At 40.1% G+C, this 19,714-nt stretch overlaps 2 protein-coding genes across 3 annotated transcripts; one reads left to right on the top strand and one right to left on the bottom strand.

Moving 5' to 3' along the window:
• Positions 1 to 211: 211 nt before the first annotated feature.
• On the top strand, positions 212 to 7,629 carry hnrnph1 (heterogeneous nuclear ribonucleoprotein H1). Of its 2 annotated transcripts, none has more exons than XM_023284067.3 (11): positions 212 to 353; positions 2,315 to 2,411; positions 2,509 to 2,664; positions 2,767 to 2,910; positions 3,774 to 3,912; positions 4,666 to 4,844; positions 5,026 to 5,138; positions 5,260 to 5,395; positions 5,496 to 5,579; positions 5,773 to 5,865; positions 6,829 to 7,629. In XM_023284067.3, the coding sequence occupies exons 2-11, from the start codon at positions 2,330 to 2,332 to the stop codon at positions 6,924 to 6,926; spliced, it is 1,224 nt and encodes a 407-aa protein (XP_023139835.1). In that variant the 5' UTR covers positions 212 to 353; positions 2,315 to 2,329; the 3' UTR covers positions 6,927 to 7,629. The 2 variants fall into 2 exon arrangements, with proteins under 2 accessions (XP_023139835.1, XP_023139837.1); XM_023284069.3 differs by having other exon boundaries at positions 6,825 to 6,891.
• rufy1 (RUN and FYVE domain containing 1) lies at positions 2,506 to 16,703 on the bottom strand. The gene is made up of 17 exons (XM_023284064.3): positions 16,358 to 16,703; positions 15,960 to 16,139; positions 13,996 to 14,113; positions 13,813 to 13,914; positions 13,571 to 13,694; positions 13,430 to 13,491; positions 13,122 to 13,257; positions 12,898 to 12,999; positions 12,700 to 12,816; positions 12,325 to 12,492; positions 12,145 to 12,242; positions 11,945 to 12,064; positions 10,152 to 10,281; positions 9,234 to 9,328; positions 9,084 to 9,132; positions 8,897 to 8,974; positions 2,506 to 8,422 (listed from the first exon to the last, which is right to left on the bottom strand). The coding sequence occupies exons 1-17, from the start codon at positions 16,677 to 16,679 to the stop codon at positions 8,279 to 8,281; spliced, it is 2,145 nt and encodes a 714-aa protein (XP_023139832.1). The 5' UTR covers positions 16,680 to 16,703; the 3' UTR covers positions 2,506 to 8,278.
• Between the last annotated feature and the right edge of the window lie 3,011 nt (positions 16,704 to 19,714).

Genomic DNA, 19,714 nt, shown 5'->3' with positions numbered 1-19,714 from the left:
CGTGGTCGCAGGCCAGGAGGCGCTTGGTTCTTTAGCCGGGATTGCCAGGTGCGTATAGAAACCCACACTTTCTGCAATTTTAGAACATTACTGGAGATTTAGCGAAGTTTATATTCTTGTGCTTTGATAGAATTTAAATTACAACGAAACTCTAACATTTCCCACAAATGTATTTAAATCTGGCTACGTTTAATGACGTGACTGTTTCGCGGCGGCTATTATTACGCGCGTCTTTTCGTAGCTTTTGAAAGGGGGATGGCTCGGGAATCCTGGCAACCCTGTGCGAGGTTTCAGCTGCATCACGCAGGTCTGATCATACATATTCTGGCGTGTTGCATCTGCGCTTATATCAGGTAAATTGATGAATGCATTTGTCGTTTAGCTTGCGTATATGTATATCACAGAAAAAAGTTTGCTTTGCATGGGTTAAAAGGAGGAACTCGGTACCGGTATGTATATCAGATTGTGCTGCAAATACTGTAAGGGTAGTTAACGATGCTAGCCGGAGAGCTAACCGTTGACGGCAATAACATGGCGCAGGCTGAGAGGGCCGCTTTTGTTCTTGTGTCGGGGTGCGGTGGCGAGCGGGTTGAAGGCCATGTGCCCTCGCTACAATAAATCCGGCCTTATCTACAAATCAATAACGTGAATAATGGGAACTCCCAATTATTTACAGAAACGCGCCAACACCATTTTTTTGTCGAATGAAAGCAGCTAGCTACACATTTTCTGCCGCTAGCCCTGTTTGGGTTCGCGCTTTTTACGAAGTGGATTGTTGGAGTTGGTTTTCTTGTTTAGGAAAACTGAAAAAAATTTATTTGTAAAAATTACTTGCGACACGTTTGTCTAGACAACAACAACGTTTATAGCGGAAAAAAATCCACCAGAATCAGATTTTTCATTCAGTATTCGCCGGCTGGTACCACAAAGCAGGCTCAAGATGGCGCTGCTAGCTAACCCCAGTTCACATTTAGCTACAGGTCATGGAACCGATTTCATAGACAGCCGAAACTTCGGACGAAATCGGTTGATGAAAAGGACAGAAAGGCAAATTACAGTGCATAAAGAGAGTTGTAGATCTGCCCGAGAATACACCAGCTAGTTTTGCCGATACATTTACAGGTGTGTATAGGAGAGAGCTGAGGCTAATTAGAAAATCCCCCAAATGTCATGTTTCACAGTTGGATAAATTTACTGTATTCTTTGGAGTTACTGGTACATGAATCAGAGACATAACGTTTTGTGCTCACAGGGAAAGAGAACAGGGCCTATGATCAGGGATTCTGCAGGGCATTACTAATTATTAAATTGATTTTGTGAAAATTAAGGCCTTAAATGGCATTAAACTCATTAAATTTGATTCTCAGTGGCATTAAAATTCTTTCTGCAATTTTCAAGAAAAATATTTGATAATAATAATAATATATAGTTATAGACTGCGATTGGTCAGATATGTACATCTGCGTAAACATGCCGAAGCATTGCGATAATTTCCCCGGCTGGTCGGGTACAATTGCCAAAAACTGCATGTTTTTAAAGTGGACGGCAGGCTGGACCAGGTGGAGGAGAGCTGGGTAATGAGGAAATGCAAATTCCAGCAAAAATGGCTAGAAAACGTGGATTTCAGAGAATGACTACAGCCCTTTGGTGGTCAGGGGGGGTTTCCAGATTCAGAAATAGTGAAACATAGGGACAGTTTTCATATAAAAATCATCTTTTACAAAAAAAAAAACAAACCCATGTAATTTGTTGAGTTCACGGTCATGACATTAAAATTTTTACAGTATAGCATTAAACTGGCATTAAAAAGCATTAAATTTGACTGGCTGATTTCTGCAGAAACCCTGATGATGTAACACAGACATGCACAAAAACTCAGGTTAGGAATAGTTTTAAAGTATGTGAGAAAATTGTGCTGAAACTTGTTTTTGTTTTGGAAATAATTATTAGACCATCTATTGTTTTCTTTATGAAGTCAAAACAACAAGCCTTCAGCATTGATAATTATCTTAGAAGCTTATGATGTGGTTAAATAATTACAGTAATTTCTAAAAGATGTGGAGAAAGTCTTTTAACTCATGCAGTAAATTATGTTTAAAAACAGATATATAAACATAAAGAGTTCCAAGTTTCTATAATGTAAGTAAAGTCAGCAATTTGAAATTAGCAAAACAAACACAATATAGCTCACTAAAAACCAGAAGAGGCAGAAAGTGGTTGTCAAAGCTGTTTAAATAATTACTCCCAGAGCTGTATGTGTAGCACTGTATTCTAATTTTTAAGCCATACTGAATGATAGTGTCTTTTTCCTCAGGGATTTTGACCAGTCATGGCTGATGAAGGATATGTAGTGAGAATTAGGGGTCTCCCTTGGTCCTGTTCAGTGGATGAAGTACAGAGGTTTTTCTCAGGTATTTATATATTACGGTTTTTAATTAAAATACTTAAGCAATTTACACAATTAGAAATGAGTTGGTTCTAATAATATAATTATAATCTCCAATACAGATTGCAAAATCGTCAACAATGGAGGCGGCATCCACTTCACCTACACAAGAGAGGGACGTCCCAGTGGAGAGGCGTTTGTTGAATTGGAGACAGAAGAAGACCTGAAGATTGCCGTGAAGAAGGACAGAGAAACTATGGGTCACAGATATGTAGAGGGTATGTACAGCAGCATACAAATGATGAGTTGTTTGTGATGAGCAATGTAATTTTGTCTGCTTTAATGCATAAAAACTAATTGTCCGGTGTCCTGTGATGTAGTGTTTAAATCCAACAATGTCGAGATGGACTGGGTCATGAAGCACACAGGCCCAAACTGTCCAGAGACAGCAGGAGATGGGCTTGTGCGGCTCCGAGGCCTTCCCTTTGGCTGCAGCAAGGAGGAGATAGTACAGTTTTTCTCAGGTAAGAACAGGCCTTGTTCAGCAGTTAATTATAAAACCTTTTAATGTTGGTAATTTTAACTTTTTTCCCCACCTTCCTTTTCTTGTTTCCTTTTTCTTACCAACACTGACTACTTGTTGCATCTGATTTACAAAGAAGTCAATATGCCATTCGAGAATGTTACATTGTCTTGTAAAACATAAATGACGGCGGAAAAGGAACCCAGTTGCAGTTTAGAGGATTTTTTTTTTTTTTGAAGACTTGATGTTTTGTTCAAAAGCAGGAATCTGTTATGCAAGCATCCTTTCCCATCTTTGCCCATCATATCCATCTTGAGCCCACATTCATCCCTTTTTGTAACCAAGTCTGATATTACATTTTTAAGTTGTCTGTGCTTAATGGTGGTATACTAATGATGGAATGGATCCCACTCATCACTGATAACACAGTAGCTTCTCCCTCTTACCCCAGTGTCATTGTTTCTTTCACCATTTCCTCACACTTTCGTCTTTTAAATACACTTCTTATAAATAGTATATGCTAAATGTTAGATTAGTACTTAATTTGCGAACAGTAATTTTACTCATGTCACCCACCAAGATCTTATTCTCTTTTCATCAACACACCAATACTAGCCTGATGTCCCACGCAGTGCCCTTTTCCATATTCTTCCTCTATCCTGTCATTTCTATTTTATCCCAAGAATACAGTTAAAATAACTCGTGTAAATGGCCAGTCACTGGTTAAAAACTGAACTGGTATGTGTGATGATGTATAGAGTTTTCCATAAGTTTTCTATCTCTCTCTTTAGAGAAAGTTCTCTCTGTGATTGGGCATGTGATTTAATATGTCCCCTGCTGGGGTTATCTGTCCTTGGGTTGAAGGGTTGGAAATCGTGCCAAATGGGATAACATTGCCGGTGGACATCCAGGGGAGGAGTACGGGGGAGGCCTTCGTGCAGTTTGCTTCACAGGATATAGCTGAAAAGGCTCTAAAGAAACACAAGGAAAGAATAGGGCACAGGTGGGGATGGTTGGTTGGTTGGCTGGATAAGTTGCTTTTCTTATGGTGTGCACCTTCAACATCTGAGTCAAATACAAAACTGACACCACATTAATCTTGGCTACTTTTGAGCATATCTGTAATATTTGCCACACATTTACACTAATTGCCATGGTAGATCCAACTTTTCCACACATTCACAATGTTCAGTGGGAAGATTAGTGCTTGGGCACCATTCAGAAAAACATCCTGAATTTGAGTACATGGCTAATTTTGAGAACATATGGTGTCTGAGCACTAAACACTAGTCCAGGTTGATAAATGGTGAGGACTCTCCCTGGTGGTAAAATCAGAGGGCCACTGTACACAAGGATATGGAGCCCACTATGACAGGTAATGCTTAGAGTGGGTTGCAGAGGTGCTGGAGCTCTTTCTGTCCCTCTAAAACCAGGACAATCGCTGTCATGGCAAGGACACAGGACATTGTTACTATACCATTTTTGAATCAGATCTCTAAAGCACTTCCGGTAACCATAAGAAAAGTGTAAAAGTCACTGAGGCCCTTATCAATTTGGACAACTTCCTTTTTTTTCCAAGTCAGTAAATAAGTTGTTTATATTTACTTTGTTGACATCTAGCATTAAATACTCAAAGATTATACTACCTATGGACTGCACCATGACAGCATCTGCATAGCCCAGTTTCACCAGTATTGAGCAAATGCGGTGTTCATCCATTCCCCATGCCCTCACTGTGGTATCTCTATGCTCTTAGGTACATTGAGATCTTCAAGAGTAGCCGCGCTGAGGTGCGAACCCATTATGAACCCCAGCGGAAGCCAATGGGCATGCAGAGACCTGGCCCCTATGACCGGCCCTCTGGTGGTCGTGGCTACAACATGATGGGCCGAGGTGGATCCTATGACCGAATGCGTCGAGGAGGCTACGGAGGAGGTGGGTGCACGTGGACTTAACGAACAGCAGAGATGAGTTTTTGTGGTGTGAACCTGTGCAGTTGTTTCAAATAATCACTCTCCCTCTGTCTCGTCATGCTAAAGCTGCACAATAGAATTAATGAGATTAGGATGCAAAGTCGTCACAAGACCTCGTGTTAATCTCATTTATGTATATTCAGGTGTATCGGACGGACGGTACGGCGATGGCGGCTCTTCCTTCCAGAGCACAACAGGCCACTGTGTCCACATGAGAGGCCTGCCATACAGAGCCACAGAGACAGACATCTACAATGTGAGCTGCTGCGACCTCACCAACATCCATTGTTTTCTGTGTATACTACAGATGTGTTGATTGTATATGCAGCTTAAGGAAGTGGGCCACTAGTTAATTTGTCCATTGTTTTTATTCCTAGTTCTTCTCGCCGTTGAATCCAGTGCGAGTCCACATTGAGATCGGCCCAGACGGCAGAGTAACCGGGGAGGCAGATGTAGAGTTTGCAACACATGAAGATGCTGTGGCAGCCATGTCCAAAGACAAAGCCAACATGCGTGAGTTTGGTTTGAAAGCACTTGGAAATAAATCACATGCTCTTCTTTTGATTAGTTGTGTTTTTTTTGAGTTGCATGTTCATATTATTTTTCCCCTCAGAGCACCGCTATGTGGAGCTGTTCTTGAACTCAACAGCAGGTGGCAGTAATGGAGCCTACGGCAGCCAAATGATGGGTGGCATGGGTAAGCGTTTGTACTAGAGGTGTTGAGACTAGTGCCCTCTGTTGTTGGGATAAAAATGCTTAGACACAAGCACACTACAGTTGTTAATGATTCTTGGTAATTTGCTCAAACACACAATAGAGTGTCACATCTTAGGCATATTTTATGCTGCTTTAATTTCCTCTTGAACCTAAAATGACTGTCCTTTCCACAGGTAACCAATCATCCTACAGCGGTGGCCAGCTGAGTTCAGGGTACTCTGGTGGATACAGCAGCCAAGGAAATATGGGTGGCTACAGTGACTATAGTGAGTGTCAGCTCTGTTGTAATAGTTTTCATTTACATTCCCCTTAAACTACACTCTTCAGTGAAGAGAGTGCTTACAACTGAAGCCTTTTCTCTCGCAAGTCGAACAGGAAACGCCATAATACTGTTTATACTAAGACTCCTCTTGAGCCCATCTGTCTAATTCTTAGTTGTCTGACAGATTTCAAAGTTTCCTTCTGCACTAACGAAGACGCCTATGGTGTAATTTTACTCAATTTCTTCTCTGGCAGCAAAACATGTTCTGGGCTCTAAGAAACTCCTTTAGTTTATACTAGGCTAACAAAACAGTTTCCTGGCCGATTTCCTCTAAAAGATACAGTATAACTTACTCTAAAGTAATATGTCACAGCGGGAAAGGGAGTTACTTCATAAAACTAGGTTGTCCATATTGTGGAAAGTTGCAATTATTTGTGAGAAAGCTGCATTGGGGCCTGTCGCTTCAAAGTACATCCACAACATGAGCACTTTGTGATCCATTACTCTAACGCTGCTCCTCAGGCTGCTACTGTTACATTGGCTTGACCCTGGCTTCTGTGGAAATACAGTATATAGTTTGAAATACAACCTGAATTTCTCCGTATGACTTCATTCAGGCTTTAGTTTTTTAGATAAATGAGCAGTACAAGCAACAGATAAAAGTGAGATATACTGTATAAACATTCCTCCCATTTTCCCCAATCAGCTGAGTCCTTTTAGGCTACAATCTATAATTTAGTAGAAGATGTTACATTTGCTCTCTCTCCATTCAAAAAGAAAATGTCATGTTGTGAACACGTCTAGTCTGATTTTAAAAAACAAACCCCACTGATGTGAAATACAGCTGTGTGCTAATACTGAACTTGAGACGTAACAAGCTTTTACCTTGAGGGAGCTGAGTTTTGCTGTGCATGACTTTTTGATGAACTCCTCGGTCCTATAGTGTGTATTCTGTCTCTCTTGTTAGGTAACCAGGGCGGAATGGGAAGCAGTTACTATGGCGGTGGTGGAGGAGGAGGAAGCAGAGGCTCAATGAATGGACTGGGAGGGGGATGGGGAATGTAGATTTTTTTTTTTTTTGGTCCCCCCTTTAATTTCATGTGTTTTTTAACGCAGCATTTTGCTGAAAGGACTGGAAACGTAAGTCTCACCTCGTAAACATAGGATAGGGTCAGGTCAGGTTGTTTTGAAAATACTGAGGGGTAGGGTTTGTATTTTTTTTAAGTGGATGATCGTCTGAGAGAAGCAAGATCATCTGTTGTCACAAGAAATATGTCAGAAGTGCTGTTTCTCTTCCCCCATTCCTCCTTACAGAAACCACGCTTTACATTGTCATTAGCTGGAAGGATGCTGTTTTGTGTTACCGTTCTCCAAACACCTGGCTATTTCTCAAGGTTAACTCATCCTGTGCTGGTGGATTCAACATGTTTCAATGTCTGAGTGCATGAACAAGAAAACTGAAAATGTCTGGTATCTTTTGATGTTTAGACCTTGTTTCATCTTCTACATAGTGTTTAGCTTTTTTTTTTTTTTTTTTTTTAAATTTCCCATTACAATGTCTATCTGAATTTGAAACTTCATATGGTCAGCGCATGTTTTGTTTTCTTAAGGTGTGACTGTTGATAGGTTAGTTTTTCTGAATGAGGGCTATATCAAAAGCAAGCGAATTTCAAATCGGCTACCATGAAGGTTTCTACTGCTTCAAATGCTATTTGTATTTCCTGTGCACAAAGTGAATAAACTAGTCTGGAATATCTAATTGAAACAAGCACTGGAAAACAGGAGGCTTTATTAATTTATCAAATGTCTAGATAAAAAACACTTTTGGTCACCATTCCCAGGTTAAGAAAATGGCTTTGTAGCAGTTGACATACTTGACAAATCCCTGTTATAATACATTCTAAAATAGTAAGATTTTTGTCAACATTCTACAGTCATTTACAATAATTTTGCATGAATCCAGCAGTGGGGGTCATAGCTGTTGGGGGGGGGGGGGGGGGCATGATGTGTTTGCTATAAATGAGCTACACAAAAGATCCTCAGCAAAAGCTGAAGTGAGTGACTTTGAGTCCTCAACATAATCTACACCCACAATTTAATTAGAAAAACTACATTTTAAAAAGACCAGTTTATCAAGTGAGTACTAAGTTGTTAAACTGATGTTATTTCATTCCAAGGAAACATTGACAACATAAATATTTTCATCCTTAGCAAAGTGTCCTTAGAATACAGTCTGCATAAAGTATTAGCTCATCCCATCAGTGTTAAAAAGGTGACTTTGTTTAGTACAGATGAACTAATGTGCCTGAATTTCAGGTAACTCTGGCAATGGTACACCAAATCACATTTCCCTAAGATTTGATGGTGAGTATGTGCAGTGTTGGAAAGCTTTCAAAAAAACACTTGCAGGTGTTGTGTCAGGAAGCTGTGGAGGAGCTTCTCTGCAGCAGGAGGGAGTGGCACATGTCACACACTCGAACAGGCCGGGGATAGGAGGGTAAGGCCAGCTCGTTACTGGAGCAGTTGTTGCAGTAGATGTCTCCACAGTTTCTGCAGTGGTGCTGCAAATGCAAACATGCATGGGTCAGTGTCTTTGGCAATGCAGATTAACAGAAGTTTAAACAAGAAGAGCACTCTGAGAGCTCAGTACTCTGCCAAGGCTGCTCAGTCGTCATACGATGTCCGACAGCTGAAATCTAAACAATTTGTGGTTTGCAGTGGTGGATTTGTAGTAGGATCGCAATCATGATTGTCTGCAGGCAGCTGACGTAGTGTTCACTTGTCATAGTTACAGTGACGCTGTCTCATAATGATACAGAAATCTAACAAATCTGTGGATCCAGACTATAAGCTGCATCACTGGCAAAATCTAATCACTTGGTCCTTGTGCCTTTTCTGACCTTCCCTGAAAATTTCATCCAAATCCGTTTTTGAGTAAAGTTGCTAACAGAAAGACTAACAGACAAACCAATGCTAATCATCACATAACCGCATTCCTTGGCAGAGTAATGAAGTCCAATGAAAAATAAACCTACCTTCCGGCGTGAGATAGAGAACTCCTTCTGGCATTGCTTGCATTGAGTCGCTTCATCATCTTTCAGCCAGGCGTGGCCCTGAGGGGAATTATGAGCATAAAACTTAAGGTTTCTCATGATTTTTTAATTAATTTTTTAACAGCATGAACAATCGCAGAATACCACGTTTATCTCCTTGACAGTTTACCTTCAGGGCCTTGTTGACCTCCTTGAAATCCTCCATCTTGAGTTTAGACCTGAGGCAAAGAAGACAACATAGTTACAAAAAAATATCACAATATGAAATTTCACCAGTTAAAAAAAAAAAAAAAAAAAAGGCACAATCACAAGCACTGACTGGCTAAGATGCAGTCCCATCTCCTGTAGAGCCTGTTCCTGCTGTTCACATGTCTGCTGCAGCTGCTGCTTCTCCTGCTTCAAATCCTGCAGCTCCTGCACCGCCAGTCCATAAGAAAAGAGCAGAACATCCCATTATATGTGCAGGATTATGCAGAATTTACTTACACATCTTTAAAGAGGCTGAAACAGGATGAACGTATTCAACTAAAGCCGTCACACCGATCTCCATAATGTCATTTATGTAAATAAACAGAAGCTATTCTTTTAAGTTGTTTTTATGGCCATTTTTGGCTTTATTTGAGAGGTAAACAGGAAAGTAGGGAGAATACCTGCAGCACAGATCCGTGAGCCAGAATCAAACCATGGCCCCTGTGTCGGGGACTCCAGCCCCTGTTTATGGGTGGCCTGCTCAACCAGTTGAGCTATCTGGGCACCCAAACAGAAGCTTTTCTTACTGGCTAATTGCACCAACTAATGAAACTGAACTAATAGGCACTTACAGCTACACTGAGGTCTTGAGAGTAGGTGGTTCAACACATGATGACAGTTTATTCAGTAGCACGTACATTTAACAGCAACATCTAATTCAGAGTTTCAGCCACTTCAGCTTGGTAGACTTTGCTGACCTTCAGAGCCTTGAAATCTTCAGCCACCCGTACTTCTAATAATTCTGCCTTAGATTGTGGGATTTTGTGCTTGTTTAAGGGAGTTATAATGATGTCTGTAGAGAATTTAGGCACTACATATGAACACTCTAGCTGATGCACTCCTGAGTTCATTTAGATGTCTGTTTTCTTTGCATGGGTTGTATTTACTTCTTTTCACATAAAAAAAAAAACTAAATGTGGATTTTGCAAACGCTTTGCGCACAAATGTATATACCTGAGCCTAACCCTGATGTGTGTGTGACACTGACCGAGTGCAGACCCTGGAGCTGCTGCAGTTGCGTGCGAAGTTCAACGCTGTTGTCTTGTTCCCGCTGAAGGGCTTTTTGCAAACTTTGTCTCTGTTCTCTCTCGGTGCGCAGCTCATTTTCCAGACCCAGCCTATGTTCAAAGAAGTGACACTGTGACTACTCGGTTCTCTTTTCACACCTACAAGAACAAAACTGCATGTTCAAAACCTTCATAAAATTAACAACGGCTGTGTGGGCTCAAGTCCCACCTCTAGAATTGTACTTGTTCTGCTTGATGTATAGAGACAGTTACCTGAGACTGCACCATATTATTCACACTTTGCATATGATGTTTTTTTTTTTTTTTTTTAAACACGTATTCAGGTTTTGAGATACAACATTTATGGCAAGAACTTGTATTGGACTTTGACGGTCGGTCTCTAAATCAGTCATAAGCCATGAGGCTCAAGCACTTTCTCAGGTTTCTGCTTTCATCACATTTTTACTCACTGTGGAGTCTTTTTTATTATTATTCCAATATAAAGTCCTGCATCTCCATGGAAAAAGCAAAACCATCCCTAGATGTAGAGAGAACTCAAAAACGTCTTTTATGCAGAATGACATAGTTAAAATTATAGAAATCGTAAAACAAGAAAAAAACTAAAGTTGTATTTGTGTTATTATCTATCTTGTAAAAATGACACTGTTCATTTGTATTTATACTTCTATTCGCCCTATCTACTCTGTGTGAATAAAGCCTGCAGTTCAGCCAAAAAAATAAAAATTTTTGCACGTTACTGCTACTGATGGTTTCTGAGTTGCACAGAGGAGCAGAGATTTTTTTTTTTTTTTTTTTTTTTTTTACAAGTTCTGGTTAGTGAAACTGCCTTTTTTGGCAATTTTGTAAATAAGACATGTAGAATGAAGAGATGTTGATGAAATATCTCAATTTAAAGCTTCGGTTTGGATCATTTCTCAATGGAACGGCATGTTGCACTGTTGAATGCTGAAAATCTGACGACTGTTTCTGTTCCTACAGTCTCTGGCTCTGATAAATGGTTTGAGATCTGTCTTTTTTTTTTTTCAAATCCACTGACCTGAAACTGGCTTTGAACTTGAGCAAAGTCAAGTTAGTACATACCCCTTAATACAACAGCTATTTTATATAATTATTTAACCACGCCCACTGTCCAGAATGCCTGAGTTTCCACAACAATCATACCTATAAAAGTAACTTTTTAAAAATAACTTTTCCATTTTAGGGAATTTAAAATCATACACTAAGGTTTCAATGTAGATATTTTGAGGCTTTAAAGTTCACTGCAGTGGTGACTTTGCCGGCTGACAACTGTGTCAAACTTGTTTTAGTGTAAAAGCTTGACTTTTCTTATACATTAAAGATGTGGTTATTGTTGGAACTGTTAGTGTGATAAGGGTACAAATATGTCCAAAAGGTCATCTCTGGACACAAGTGTTCCTCTTCAAGATCAGTGAACATGAAACCTCAAGAGCTCTTCATTGCAGCTCACATGGTACAGAATGAAGCTTTTTTTATGTGTAGAATTGTTTTTTTCTAGCATTATGAGCTGGGATTAATGGGAGATCTGCCTAATAAACACACCTCAGTCTAGAGTTAACTCAAGTTAGCTAAGTTAGTGTCATGTTTTAAACTTTATATTAAACATATTACTGATAAGCCTTTCAGACTTTTGAAATATTGCCCTTCAATGACTCTTTTTGGAGTAGTTTTATCATTTGTTTTTCAAAAGAGCTATACAAATGTGATTTTTATTCTTCCAGCTGTGTGTCTTCACCTTAGTGTATCCAGGTCTGTTAGTTGTTTTTGCAAAGCGTCAACTTTTCCTTCCAGCTCCACCTTCATGTCTTTGTCTGACTGGTCACTCTGTTTGCGCTGCTGCTCCGAGTTCTGTAGCCTGTGGCCCGCAAAGATGAGCCATCGTTTAAAGAAATATAATGTTAACACACAGAAGCTCACACATGAACGAGTGCATACCTCTGTTCTAGCTCCATCATGGCTTTCTCCATTTCATTCATCCTCTGCTCCAGCTGCACAGCCTCCGCCTGCTTTTTTTCCGCCTGTCGTTCTGAGTCCTTAAGAACCGCACGACTTGTATAAATGTACATTCTGTCTGAGCATTGAAGCGAACGAGAAAACATACCAGTCTGTGTTTACCTGTGCTTTGTGGAACATTTGCAGGTTGAGAGTCTTGACCTGATCAAGCTGGAGCCGTAGTGCCGCCAGTGTGTCCTGTTTCTCATGCGTGTCCTTCTCCAGCAGCTTCATGGCGACTTCCATCTCCTGCTTCAGTCCCACCTGCAGCTCCAATTCACGCTCCAGCTCCTAATATCATCCAAACATGCCAAAGGCATCAGTCAAATCCAGCTCTGGAGTGTACTCACAACACAAAAACACTAGGCATGACGTTTTGCTGAAGTCTAGGACGACACCGAATGACTGATCAACACTCAGTACTCACACTCCTGGCCTCTGGCTAGTCATCTACGGACACCAAATTGTCACAAGTGCTACAGTCTGTTGGTACCTGACCTGGCGAATGCGCTTTTCCTCTTTGTACTGCTTCCACACCACATTGTACATCTCATCCAGGCCTTGTCGAGTCTGTTTGTACGTCTCCAGTTCTACCTGGCTGTCCTGAAGGGCTGCCTGGAAAAACAAATATACAGTTAATGTACTGTTTTACGTTAGCAGTAGCTTAGCTTCAGTTAGTCGTAGATGCTTTCAAACCTCTTCTTTTTTCTGGCTGGACTGTAAGATTGACTCATTCTGCCGTTTCAGCTGCTCCTGTTCTTCCTGCAGAGAGTTGATTCTGTCTGTCGCTGCTGTCAGCTAACAAGAAGAAAAACATACATACGATGCTGACATTGGAGAGAAATGCGTCTTTTTTTTAATAACATGAATAGACCAATTAAAAAGTCATCACACAACTGCTGACACCAAGTGCATCTGACCTCCTCTACGAGTTTACTGTTGGTCTTCTCCAGAGAGTCCATCTTAGCCTGAAGGTCGGTGACGGTGCCGCTTAAATGGCGATTTAACTCCTCAATGTAGTGTTTCTGATCCAATATGGCTGTCATCTTGGCATCACTAAAGGCGAAAAAATAAAACGAATGATGGAATGAGTGAGAATTCGGCCTGTTTAGAAACTGAACTGTTATCAGAGGAATTCAGTTTAGATTACAACAACACAGAGTGGATGAAAATACAGTGAATAGCAGTGTAGATGGGAAGCTAAATCCCCATAAAAGCCTGCACTCACTCTTTTTGAGTCTCACTGTTGGCAGGGTCTTTCAGGTAAAGAGAGAAGTCAATGACTCCCACCTAAAGGAGAAGCAGAACATTGTGATCAACTTGTTTGTCCAAGAGGACATGAGACCCAGAAACCTTGTTCAGAACTCACCTGAGAATCGAGATCCTCCCCTTTGATGCAAAGGTTAGCATCAATTATGTTCAGGCCCACCAGCAGACCCCCCATTACCGCCCCCTCCTCCTCCATCATCAATGCTCCAGAGTCATAAAACTCACTAAGAGATTGAAAGAGAAAACGGATCAGCTTGCATGCTCAGAAAATAATCAATTAACTGACATGTCTCAATGTTAATACCGCAGTCTGGATTCTTGGTAATGATTATTTTAGCCAACCTAAGGAGGTCCTTTTGGTCCAGCAGGGTTTTCAGATAGTCCGCTACTTTTTTCTGCATAAGCGCCAGATGAAGCCAAGCCCTTGCTCTTCCCAAACCGGTCCTGGAAAAAGAATCACAGAATAAATGTCTCAAGTGTGGATTACTGTGTAGCTGTAGTGTGAAATAGTTTGTGGAAGCTTACTTAATGCCGGGCAGGTCTCTGGCACTTGTGGCAATGTTGACAGACTCTGGACACAACTTCTCTACCAGCTCCAGTGGTCCCCATATGGACTTGTTCTGACCGATGAAAGATTTCTTGGCTAAAAAAAACAAAATGAAAAAATAACTTCTACCCACTCTGACTCAAACATCACTTTAGACACATCAGCATCATATGCTGTCTCACCTTTTTATAATGGGATTTTTATTCCTTGTAATCAACATAACAACGAGGGAAGACACACACGCAAAAAAAAAAACTGGGCAAAAGCCTCATTATCCTAAATAAGTCTATGATCATGTGCAGAACCAAACATGTCCCGGCTTCTCATTAGCATAACTCTGTCATATATCTAACAAATGAACATAGTAGGTGTTGGGTACAGTTACCACAAATTCTATCAAAAATCAAATTTTTTCTTCAAGAATATGAGCGGTTTTCTTCAGAGCACAGCAATTTTCTTGAACCCACTGGCCCACCTGTGGGCTCTGAATATTCTTTCATGTTGCGGCAATAAATTGCTTCACTTGGATAAAACATATATTGATAAGAATTATTCCATTTCATTTTATTTTATAAACCCAAATTAAACATTTTAGGATGCACAGATTGTGTTACATCTCATATATTACTCATTATTTAGGGATATACCAATCTGCTATTATAATTTGGATATTGATCTCGTGCTGATTCAAACAGCTGGATCGGGTATCTGTGACAAATCAACTGATCCACAAGCCTAATCTATTCAGCTAAATTCTCCATATGCATGTCTACCTATATATAGTACATCATGCAGCAGCAACGCACCAGTAGACCTGTAACCTTTAGCTACAACGGGAGCTAGCATCGCATGGAGGGAGTTAAAAATAAAGTGTGAGCAGTCTGGAAGTATTTTACACTTGCTGTAGCAACAAGTACTATGGCTACTTGCAATATCTGCAAAGCCAATGTTTGGAGGAGTGTCAGTGGCAAAATATAACACAACCAAACTGAAAGAATGATTCTCAGTTTCTCTCTCGCAGTGATTAATAAATCCTATTCTGATCACAATCAGTATCAGGAGTGAAAGAGTTTAAATGGTGCAGTTTATAAGATCTTTCACCAGATATTTGCAGCCCCTTTACAGTCCCATGTGCAATGACCAACTGTGCCTTTGAAGTGTTCTCATTCAATACAAATATCTGGAATATTATCATTAAACTTATGTAATGAGGTTGGTGTTATGAGAAGAGTGTATCACCCAATTACACTGTAGTAATCTTCATTTCTTATTCATAGTTTCTCTGCACATATATGTCTTCCTTCCAGGCTTCTAACCAGTCAGTTTAGGATTCAAATGAGTTTAAAACCAGTTGTGAATGTGATGTAGAAACATGTTGGACACTACTGAAATAAAACACATCACAGGGAGTAGGCATGGAGGAGTCAGTAAATGGTTTCAGGATGCAGTGATGAAGCTTTTTAAAAATGGCAATTCAAAAGATCATATATTACACAGTGTTCAAACAGTATGAAGTATAAATCTTTAAACATATCATCTGTTTGGCCCAAACACGGAAGCCTTTGTTCATACTTCCTTGTTTAAATCAGTCATTTCCCTAGATTAGACTAAAATAGGACATGGAAGCTTTTTCTGCTATTAATTCTCAAACATAGTGCAATGCGTTGATCTTATTCAATACAAATGCATTAGACGCTTGGTTCTCAAGCTTTTTAACATTTACACAGTACATGTAAGTGAAAGTGATTCGATGTCTACTGGTGCTGGGGTTTAAGAGCAATAATACATTATAAAGGTCAACTGCACCACCCACTGCTACCACTGAAACCTTTTCAGTGCCCCTCTGTCACAGAGAAGTATAAAAATCTGTGTCATCTATTGCCTAAATGACATGGACATGTTTATCTTGATTGAGTAAAGGAGAGGGGTAGAGGTGTCTCACCTTTCAGCCCATGTTTGAGGCATTGCTCCAGGACGACAAAAAACTGCTGCAGAGGAGGGTACTCTGAGTCCATGGTCCTGCCCAGACTCAAGGAGGACTGGATTAACACTTTGATGCTCAGTTTCATCATGCTGAGGAGGTTGGATCTCTCTATTGCCATGGGGTCTCTGGGGGGCAGAACTGCAGCAGAAGTGTGGGGAAGAAACAGTAGTGAAACTGCATCAGTCACACACATACATGCTTAGTGCAGAGACCATGAAAGTCTGAGTAAAGTGCAACTAAACAAAAACACAGAGAACTGCTCCAGGTGTCATGTGTTCTGACAGCTGACATGCAGCTGAACTAAGGAAGTAAGTGACCAGTTCAAGTGTCTGAGTTCATTAATCATCGCAGCCCACCTGGAAGCTTCTTTGAAGTACTACTGAGGTCACTTTCAGGCTCTTTCTCGGTCGGGGAGCTCGCACTGGAGCTCTTTCTGGGGGCAGCAGCGTAGCTCATCCCGCTGCTGATCGTCTCCGTGGCCTTTCGAGCCAGAGACAGGATGGGAGCCGACCAGCTGCTCTCTGCCGCCGCCAGAGCCTCCGTCTCCGTCCGGTCCTGCCCGTCGCTGCCTTCGGGCTCTCCGTCAGCGGCGGGTCCCGAAACTTGGAGCTCATCTTGCTGCTGTTTTTCTTCACGACCCTCGACAGCTGTGTTTACCTCCCCTGCCTCGTCGGCCATGTTTGTACCCCACTCACGTGACCAGGCCAGTTCAGTCACGCGCTCTATGAGAACTTTATTCTTCTTCTTTGAAATGTTTGAGCTGCAGCCGGAAGTTACATCACCGCCACCTGCCGGAGCGCAGCGACAGTATTGGCTCCACCATTAAAAAAATAAGACAGTCCTTTATTTCTCCCCACGCCAGGGGAAATTCACATTGTTACAGCAGCTTATGTAGCAATAAACACAGTAATGGTGATAAAATAATAATAAAACAGTAGTAATAATATTTACAATATGTACAGGGATGAGAAATGAGGATGAAATAGTACAGTTTTGACACACTGTAAACAATACAACATAAAGTGGCTTGAAAAAATAAGTTTAAAAAGTGCAAAGATGTAGTAGTGCAAGAATTGCTATGCAAATGTTATGGTTTGGGATGATATGAGTCCAGTATATGCTACCATCAGCCACTGGTGCTGATGTTGTTCAGTCTTACAGTAGATGGGATGAAGGACCTGCAATAGCGCTCCTTCTTTTTCTTTTTTTATAAATATTTTTATTTAATTTTAAGATTACAGGTACAAACAAGAGAACATAAACAACATTTCCCTCACAGACATCAAGGTACTAAGGATGAAACATAGACACGTGCAAACATGCAGATGGCATACAACACAGGTGCAGAAGGCATTGTGCAAAGTAATACCTTCTTGTGCAGGACCTCTGTATTGTGTGTCCAGTCCAGTTTATTGTTGAGGTGAACACCCAGGTATTTGTATGTGTCCACCATGTCAATGTCCAAACCCTGGATGTTCACCGGTGCAGTCTGGGGTGTCGTCCTCCTGCTGAAGTCGACGATCATCTCCTTCGTCTTACTGGCATTGAGCTGCAGATGGTTTAGCCCACACCAGTCAACAAAGTCAGAGATGACCGTCCTGTACTTCCTGTCGTCCCCCTCAGATACCCGACAATGGCTGTATCATCGGAGAACTTCTGGAGGTGACAGCTCCCAGAGTTATAATGGAAGTCCGATGTGTACAGGGTGAAGAGAAAGGGGGACAGACTGTCCCCTGTGGACCTCCATGCTGCTGACTACCACATCAGACACACAGTCCTGAAGCCTCACGTACTGTGGTCTGTTGGTGAGGTAGTCGATGGTCCAAGCAGCCAGGTGACAGTCTACTGCTGCTCCTTCAAGCTTCACCCTGAGCAGAGAAGGCTGGATTGTGTTGAAAGCACTGGAGAAGTCAAAGAACATGACCCTCACAGCGCTGCTGGGGTTCTCCAGATGAGTCAGTGATCTGTGCAGCAGGTAGACGAATAAACTCCTAAAATGTAATAGAACGCATACCAAAAATCTGAAATAGAAAACACATTTTAAAAAATAGTCAGATACATGTTTTGCAGTAAATGAAACTTTAGGTCTGGAATATTAATATTTAAGTTGCATCATACATATAATATTGGAGGGTTTTAACCTTAATATTTAATTTAATCAGGTTAATTTGTGCGATGCAGTATTTTAAATCATAGGGTCTTAACTTTTATATTTAAGGTAGTCTGGTTAATCTATAAAATATTATGACAATGTGTGGTTTCTCTCTTAATATTTAAAGAAGCCAGGTAAAGGTCCATAATAAGATTCAGGAACTTTATTGTTGTACACACAGCAGAAACACAATGGTTACCCTGAGTGATGAACTCCCTTCACACAACTAAAACATATAAAATGAGATAAGATAAAAATGAAATAAGAAATAATAATAGAATAAAAATAAAATAAAATAACAGTTACAAATAAATTCTGTGTGCAAATGTTGGCAATATTGCAATACTGTCATATGTAAACAGTAAAATAAATAATATTGTAGGATCGTCCCTTAATATTTTAATCAAGTCCAATACTTTTATGCAATGAAAAATAGAGTTTATTGTATCTTAATACTCAAATTAGTCTGGTAAATTTATATTTCAAATAATTTTATAGTGTCTTTATATTAATATTGGAATTATTCAGTAGTTTTATATATTTATTACTACTGTAGGATCTAAGCCTTAATATTTTAATTAGTCAGTTAATATGTATAATTAATAATAATGTAGGATCTCCATCTTAATGAAGGTTTTTTTGGATTGTTAATATGTTTCATATTTACGATTGTAGGGCCTTCTTCTGTAGATTAAATTAGTTAGGCAAATGTGGACAGCTTTAGTTTCCATTCATGTTTCAAATTAGGATTTTTGCAAACAAAATGCACACAATGACTTTAAAAATATAATGTTACATTGTAAATAGCAGCTTAAGTACAGCTGAAATAATGAGAGGAATAATCAGTCGATTAAAATATATTGGTAACTATCATTTAGAGCACTAATACAAAATGAAAATGATCATTAGCTGCAGTTTGAGGCAAAATAGTTCAAATTCAGCTCCACTTTAGCAACAGAAAAACCCTGCTTTGACATTAAATTTAACATTAATCACATTATATGTAACAGTGACAGGAGACATTTAGTACTTTTAATACTTTAAATACATTTTTGTTATAATACTTACACATTTTATTTTAAACGCTTTACTACAGCACTTTTACAGTGTGATATGAGTACCCTTACCTAAGAAAAGGATGGAAAACTTTCTCCACCACTGGCAATAAATAAGGTGATTTTTGGTCCTTCCTTTAACTGCAAACCAGTTGCTATTATTGTTCCACTGTGTTCTGAGGATGTCATTCAGATACCCGACTGTCTACTAAAACATCAATACCTGAAATCTCTGAGGGGTTTTGAGTCATTAGTTTAATCTACCTGCAGTCCTGTCAGGGCTGACATGCATGCAGTTCCTAGTTTTACCACCTGGTGGCGCAGGCAGTCTGTGTATTATAAACGTGGAACTACTAACAACGTGCTTTAACCCTCCTGTTGTCCTCATTTACAGGTTTCCTTGTCTGAAAAAAATCCAAAAAAGCAAGCACTAGTGAATATTACAGAAAGAACTGCTTGTCTTAACTCTCTTTTTTTGTTTTTGTGTTTGATGTGACTTGGACTCT

The sequence above is a fragment of the Amphiprion ocellaris genome, chromosome 13 (assembly GCF_022539595.1).
Source record: "Amphiprion ocellaris isolate individual 3 ecotype Okinawa chromosome 13, ASM2253959v1, whole genome shotgun sequence".
NCBI lineage: Eukaryota > Metazoa > Chordata > Actinopteri > Pomacentridae > Amphiprion > Amphiprion ocellaris.
This window is presented reverse-complemented; position numbering and strand designations above follow the sequence as displayed.

Coding starts and splice junctions, on each gene's coding strand:
- rufy1 (XM_023284064.3), bottom strand. CDS start 16,679: ATGGCCGACGAGGCAGGGGAGGTAAACACAGCTGTCGAGGGTCGTGAA. Junction 16,140..16,357: donor TACTTCAAAGAAGCTTCCAG/GTGGGCTGCGAT, acceptor CTTCTGCTGCAG/TTCTGCCCCCCAGAGACCCC. Junction 10,282..11,944: donor ACAGACCTGGATACACTAAG/GTGAAGACACAC, acceptor CTTTGAACATAG/GCTGGGTCTGGAAAATGAGC.
- hnrnph1 (XM_023284067.3), top strand. CDS start 2,330: ATGGCTGATGAAGGATATGTAGTGAGAATTAGGGGTCTCCCTTGGTCC. Junction 2,911..3,773: donor GATAGTACAGTTTTTCTCAG/GTAAGAACAGGC, acceptor CTTGGGTTGAAG/GGTTGGAAATCGTGCCAAAT. Junction 5,866..6,828: donor GGGTGGCTACAGTGACTATA/GTGAGTGTCAGC, acceptor CTCTCTTGTTAG/GTAACCAGGGCGGAATGGGA.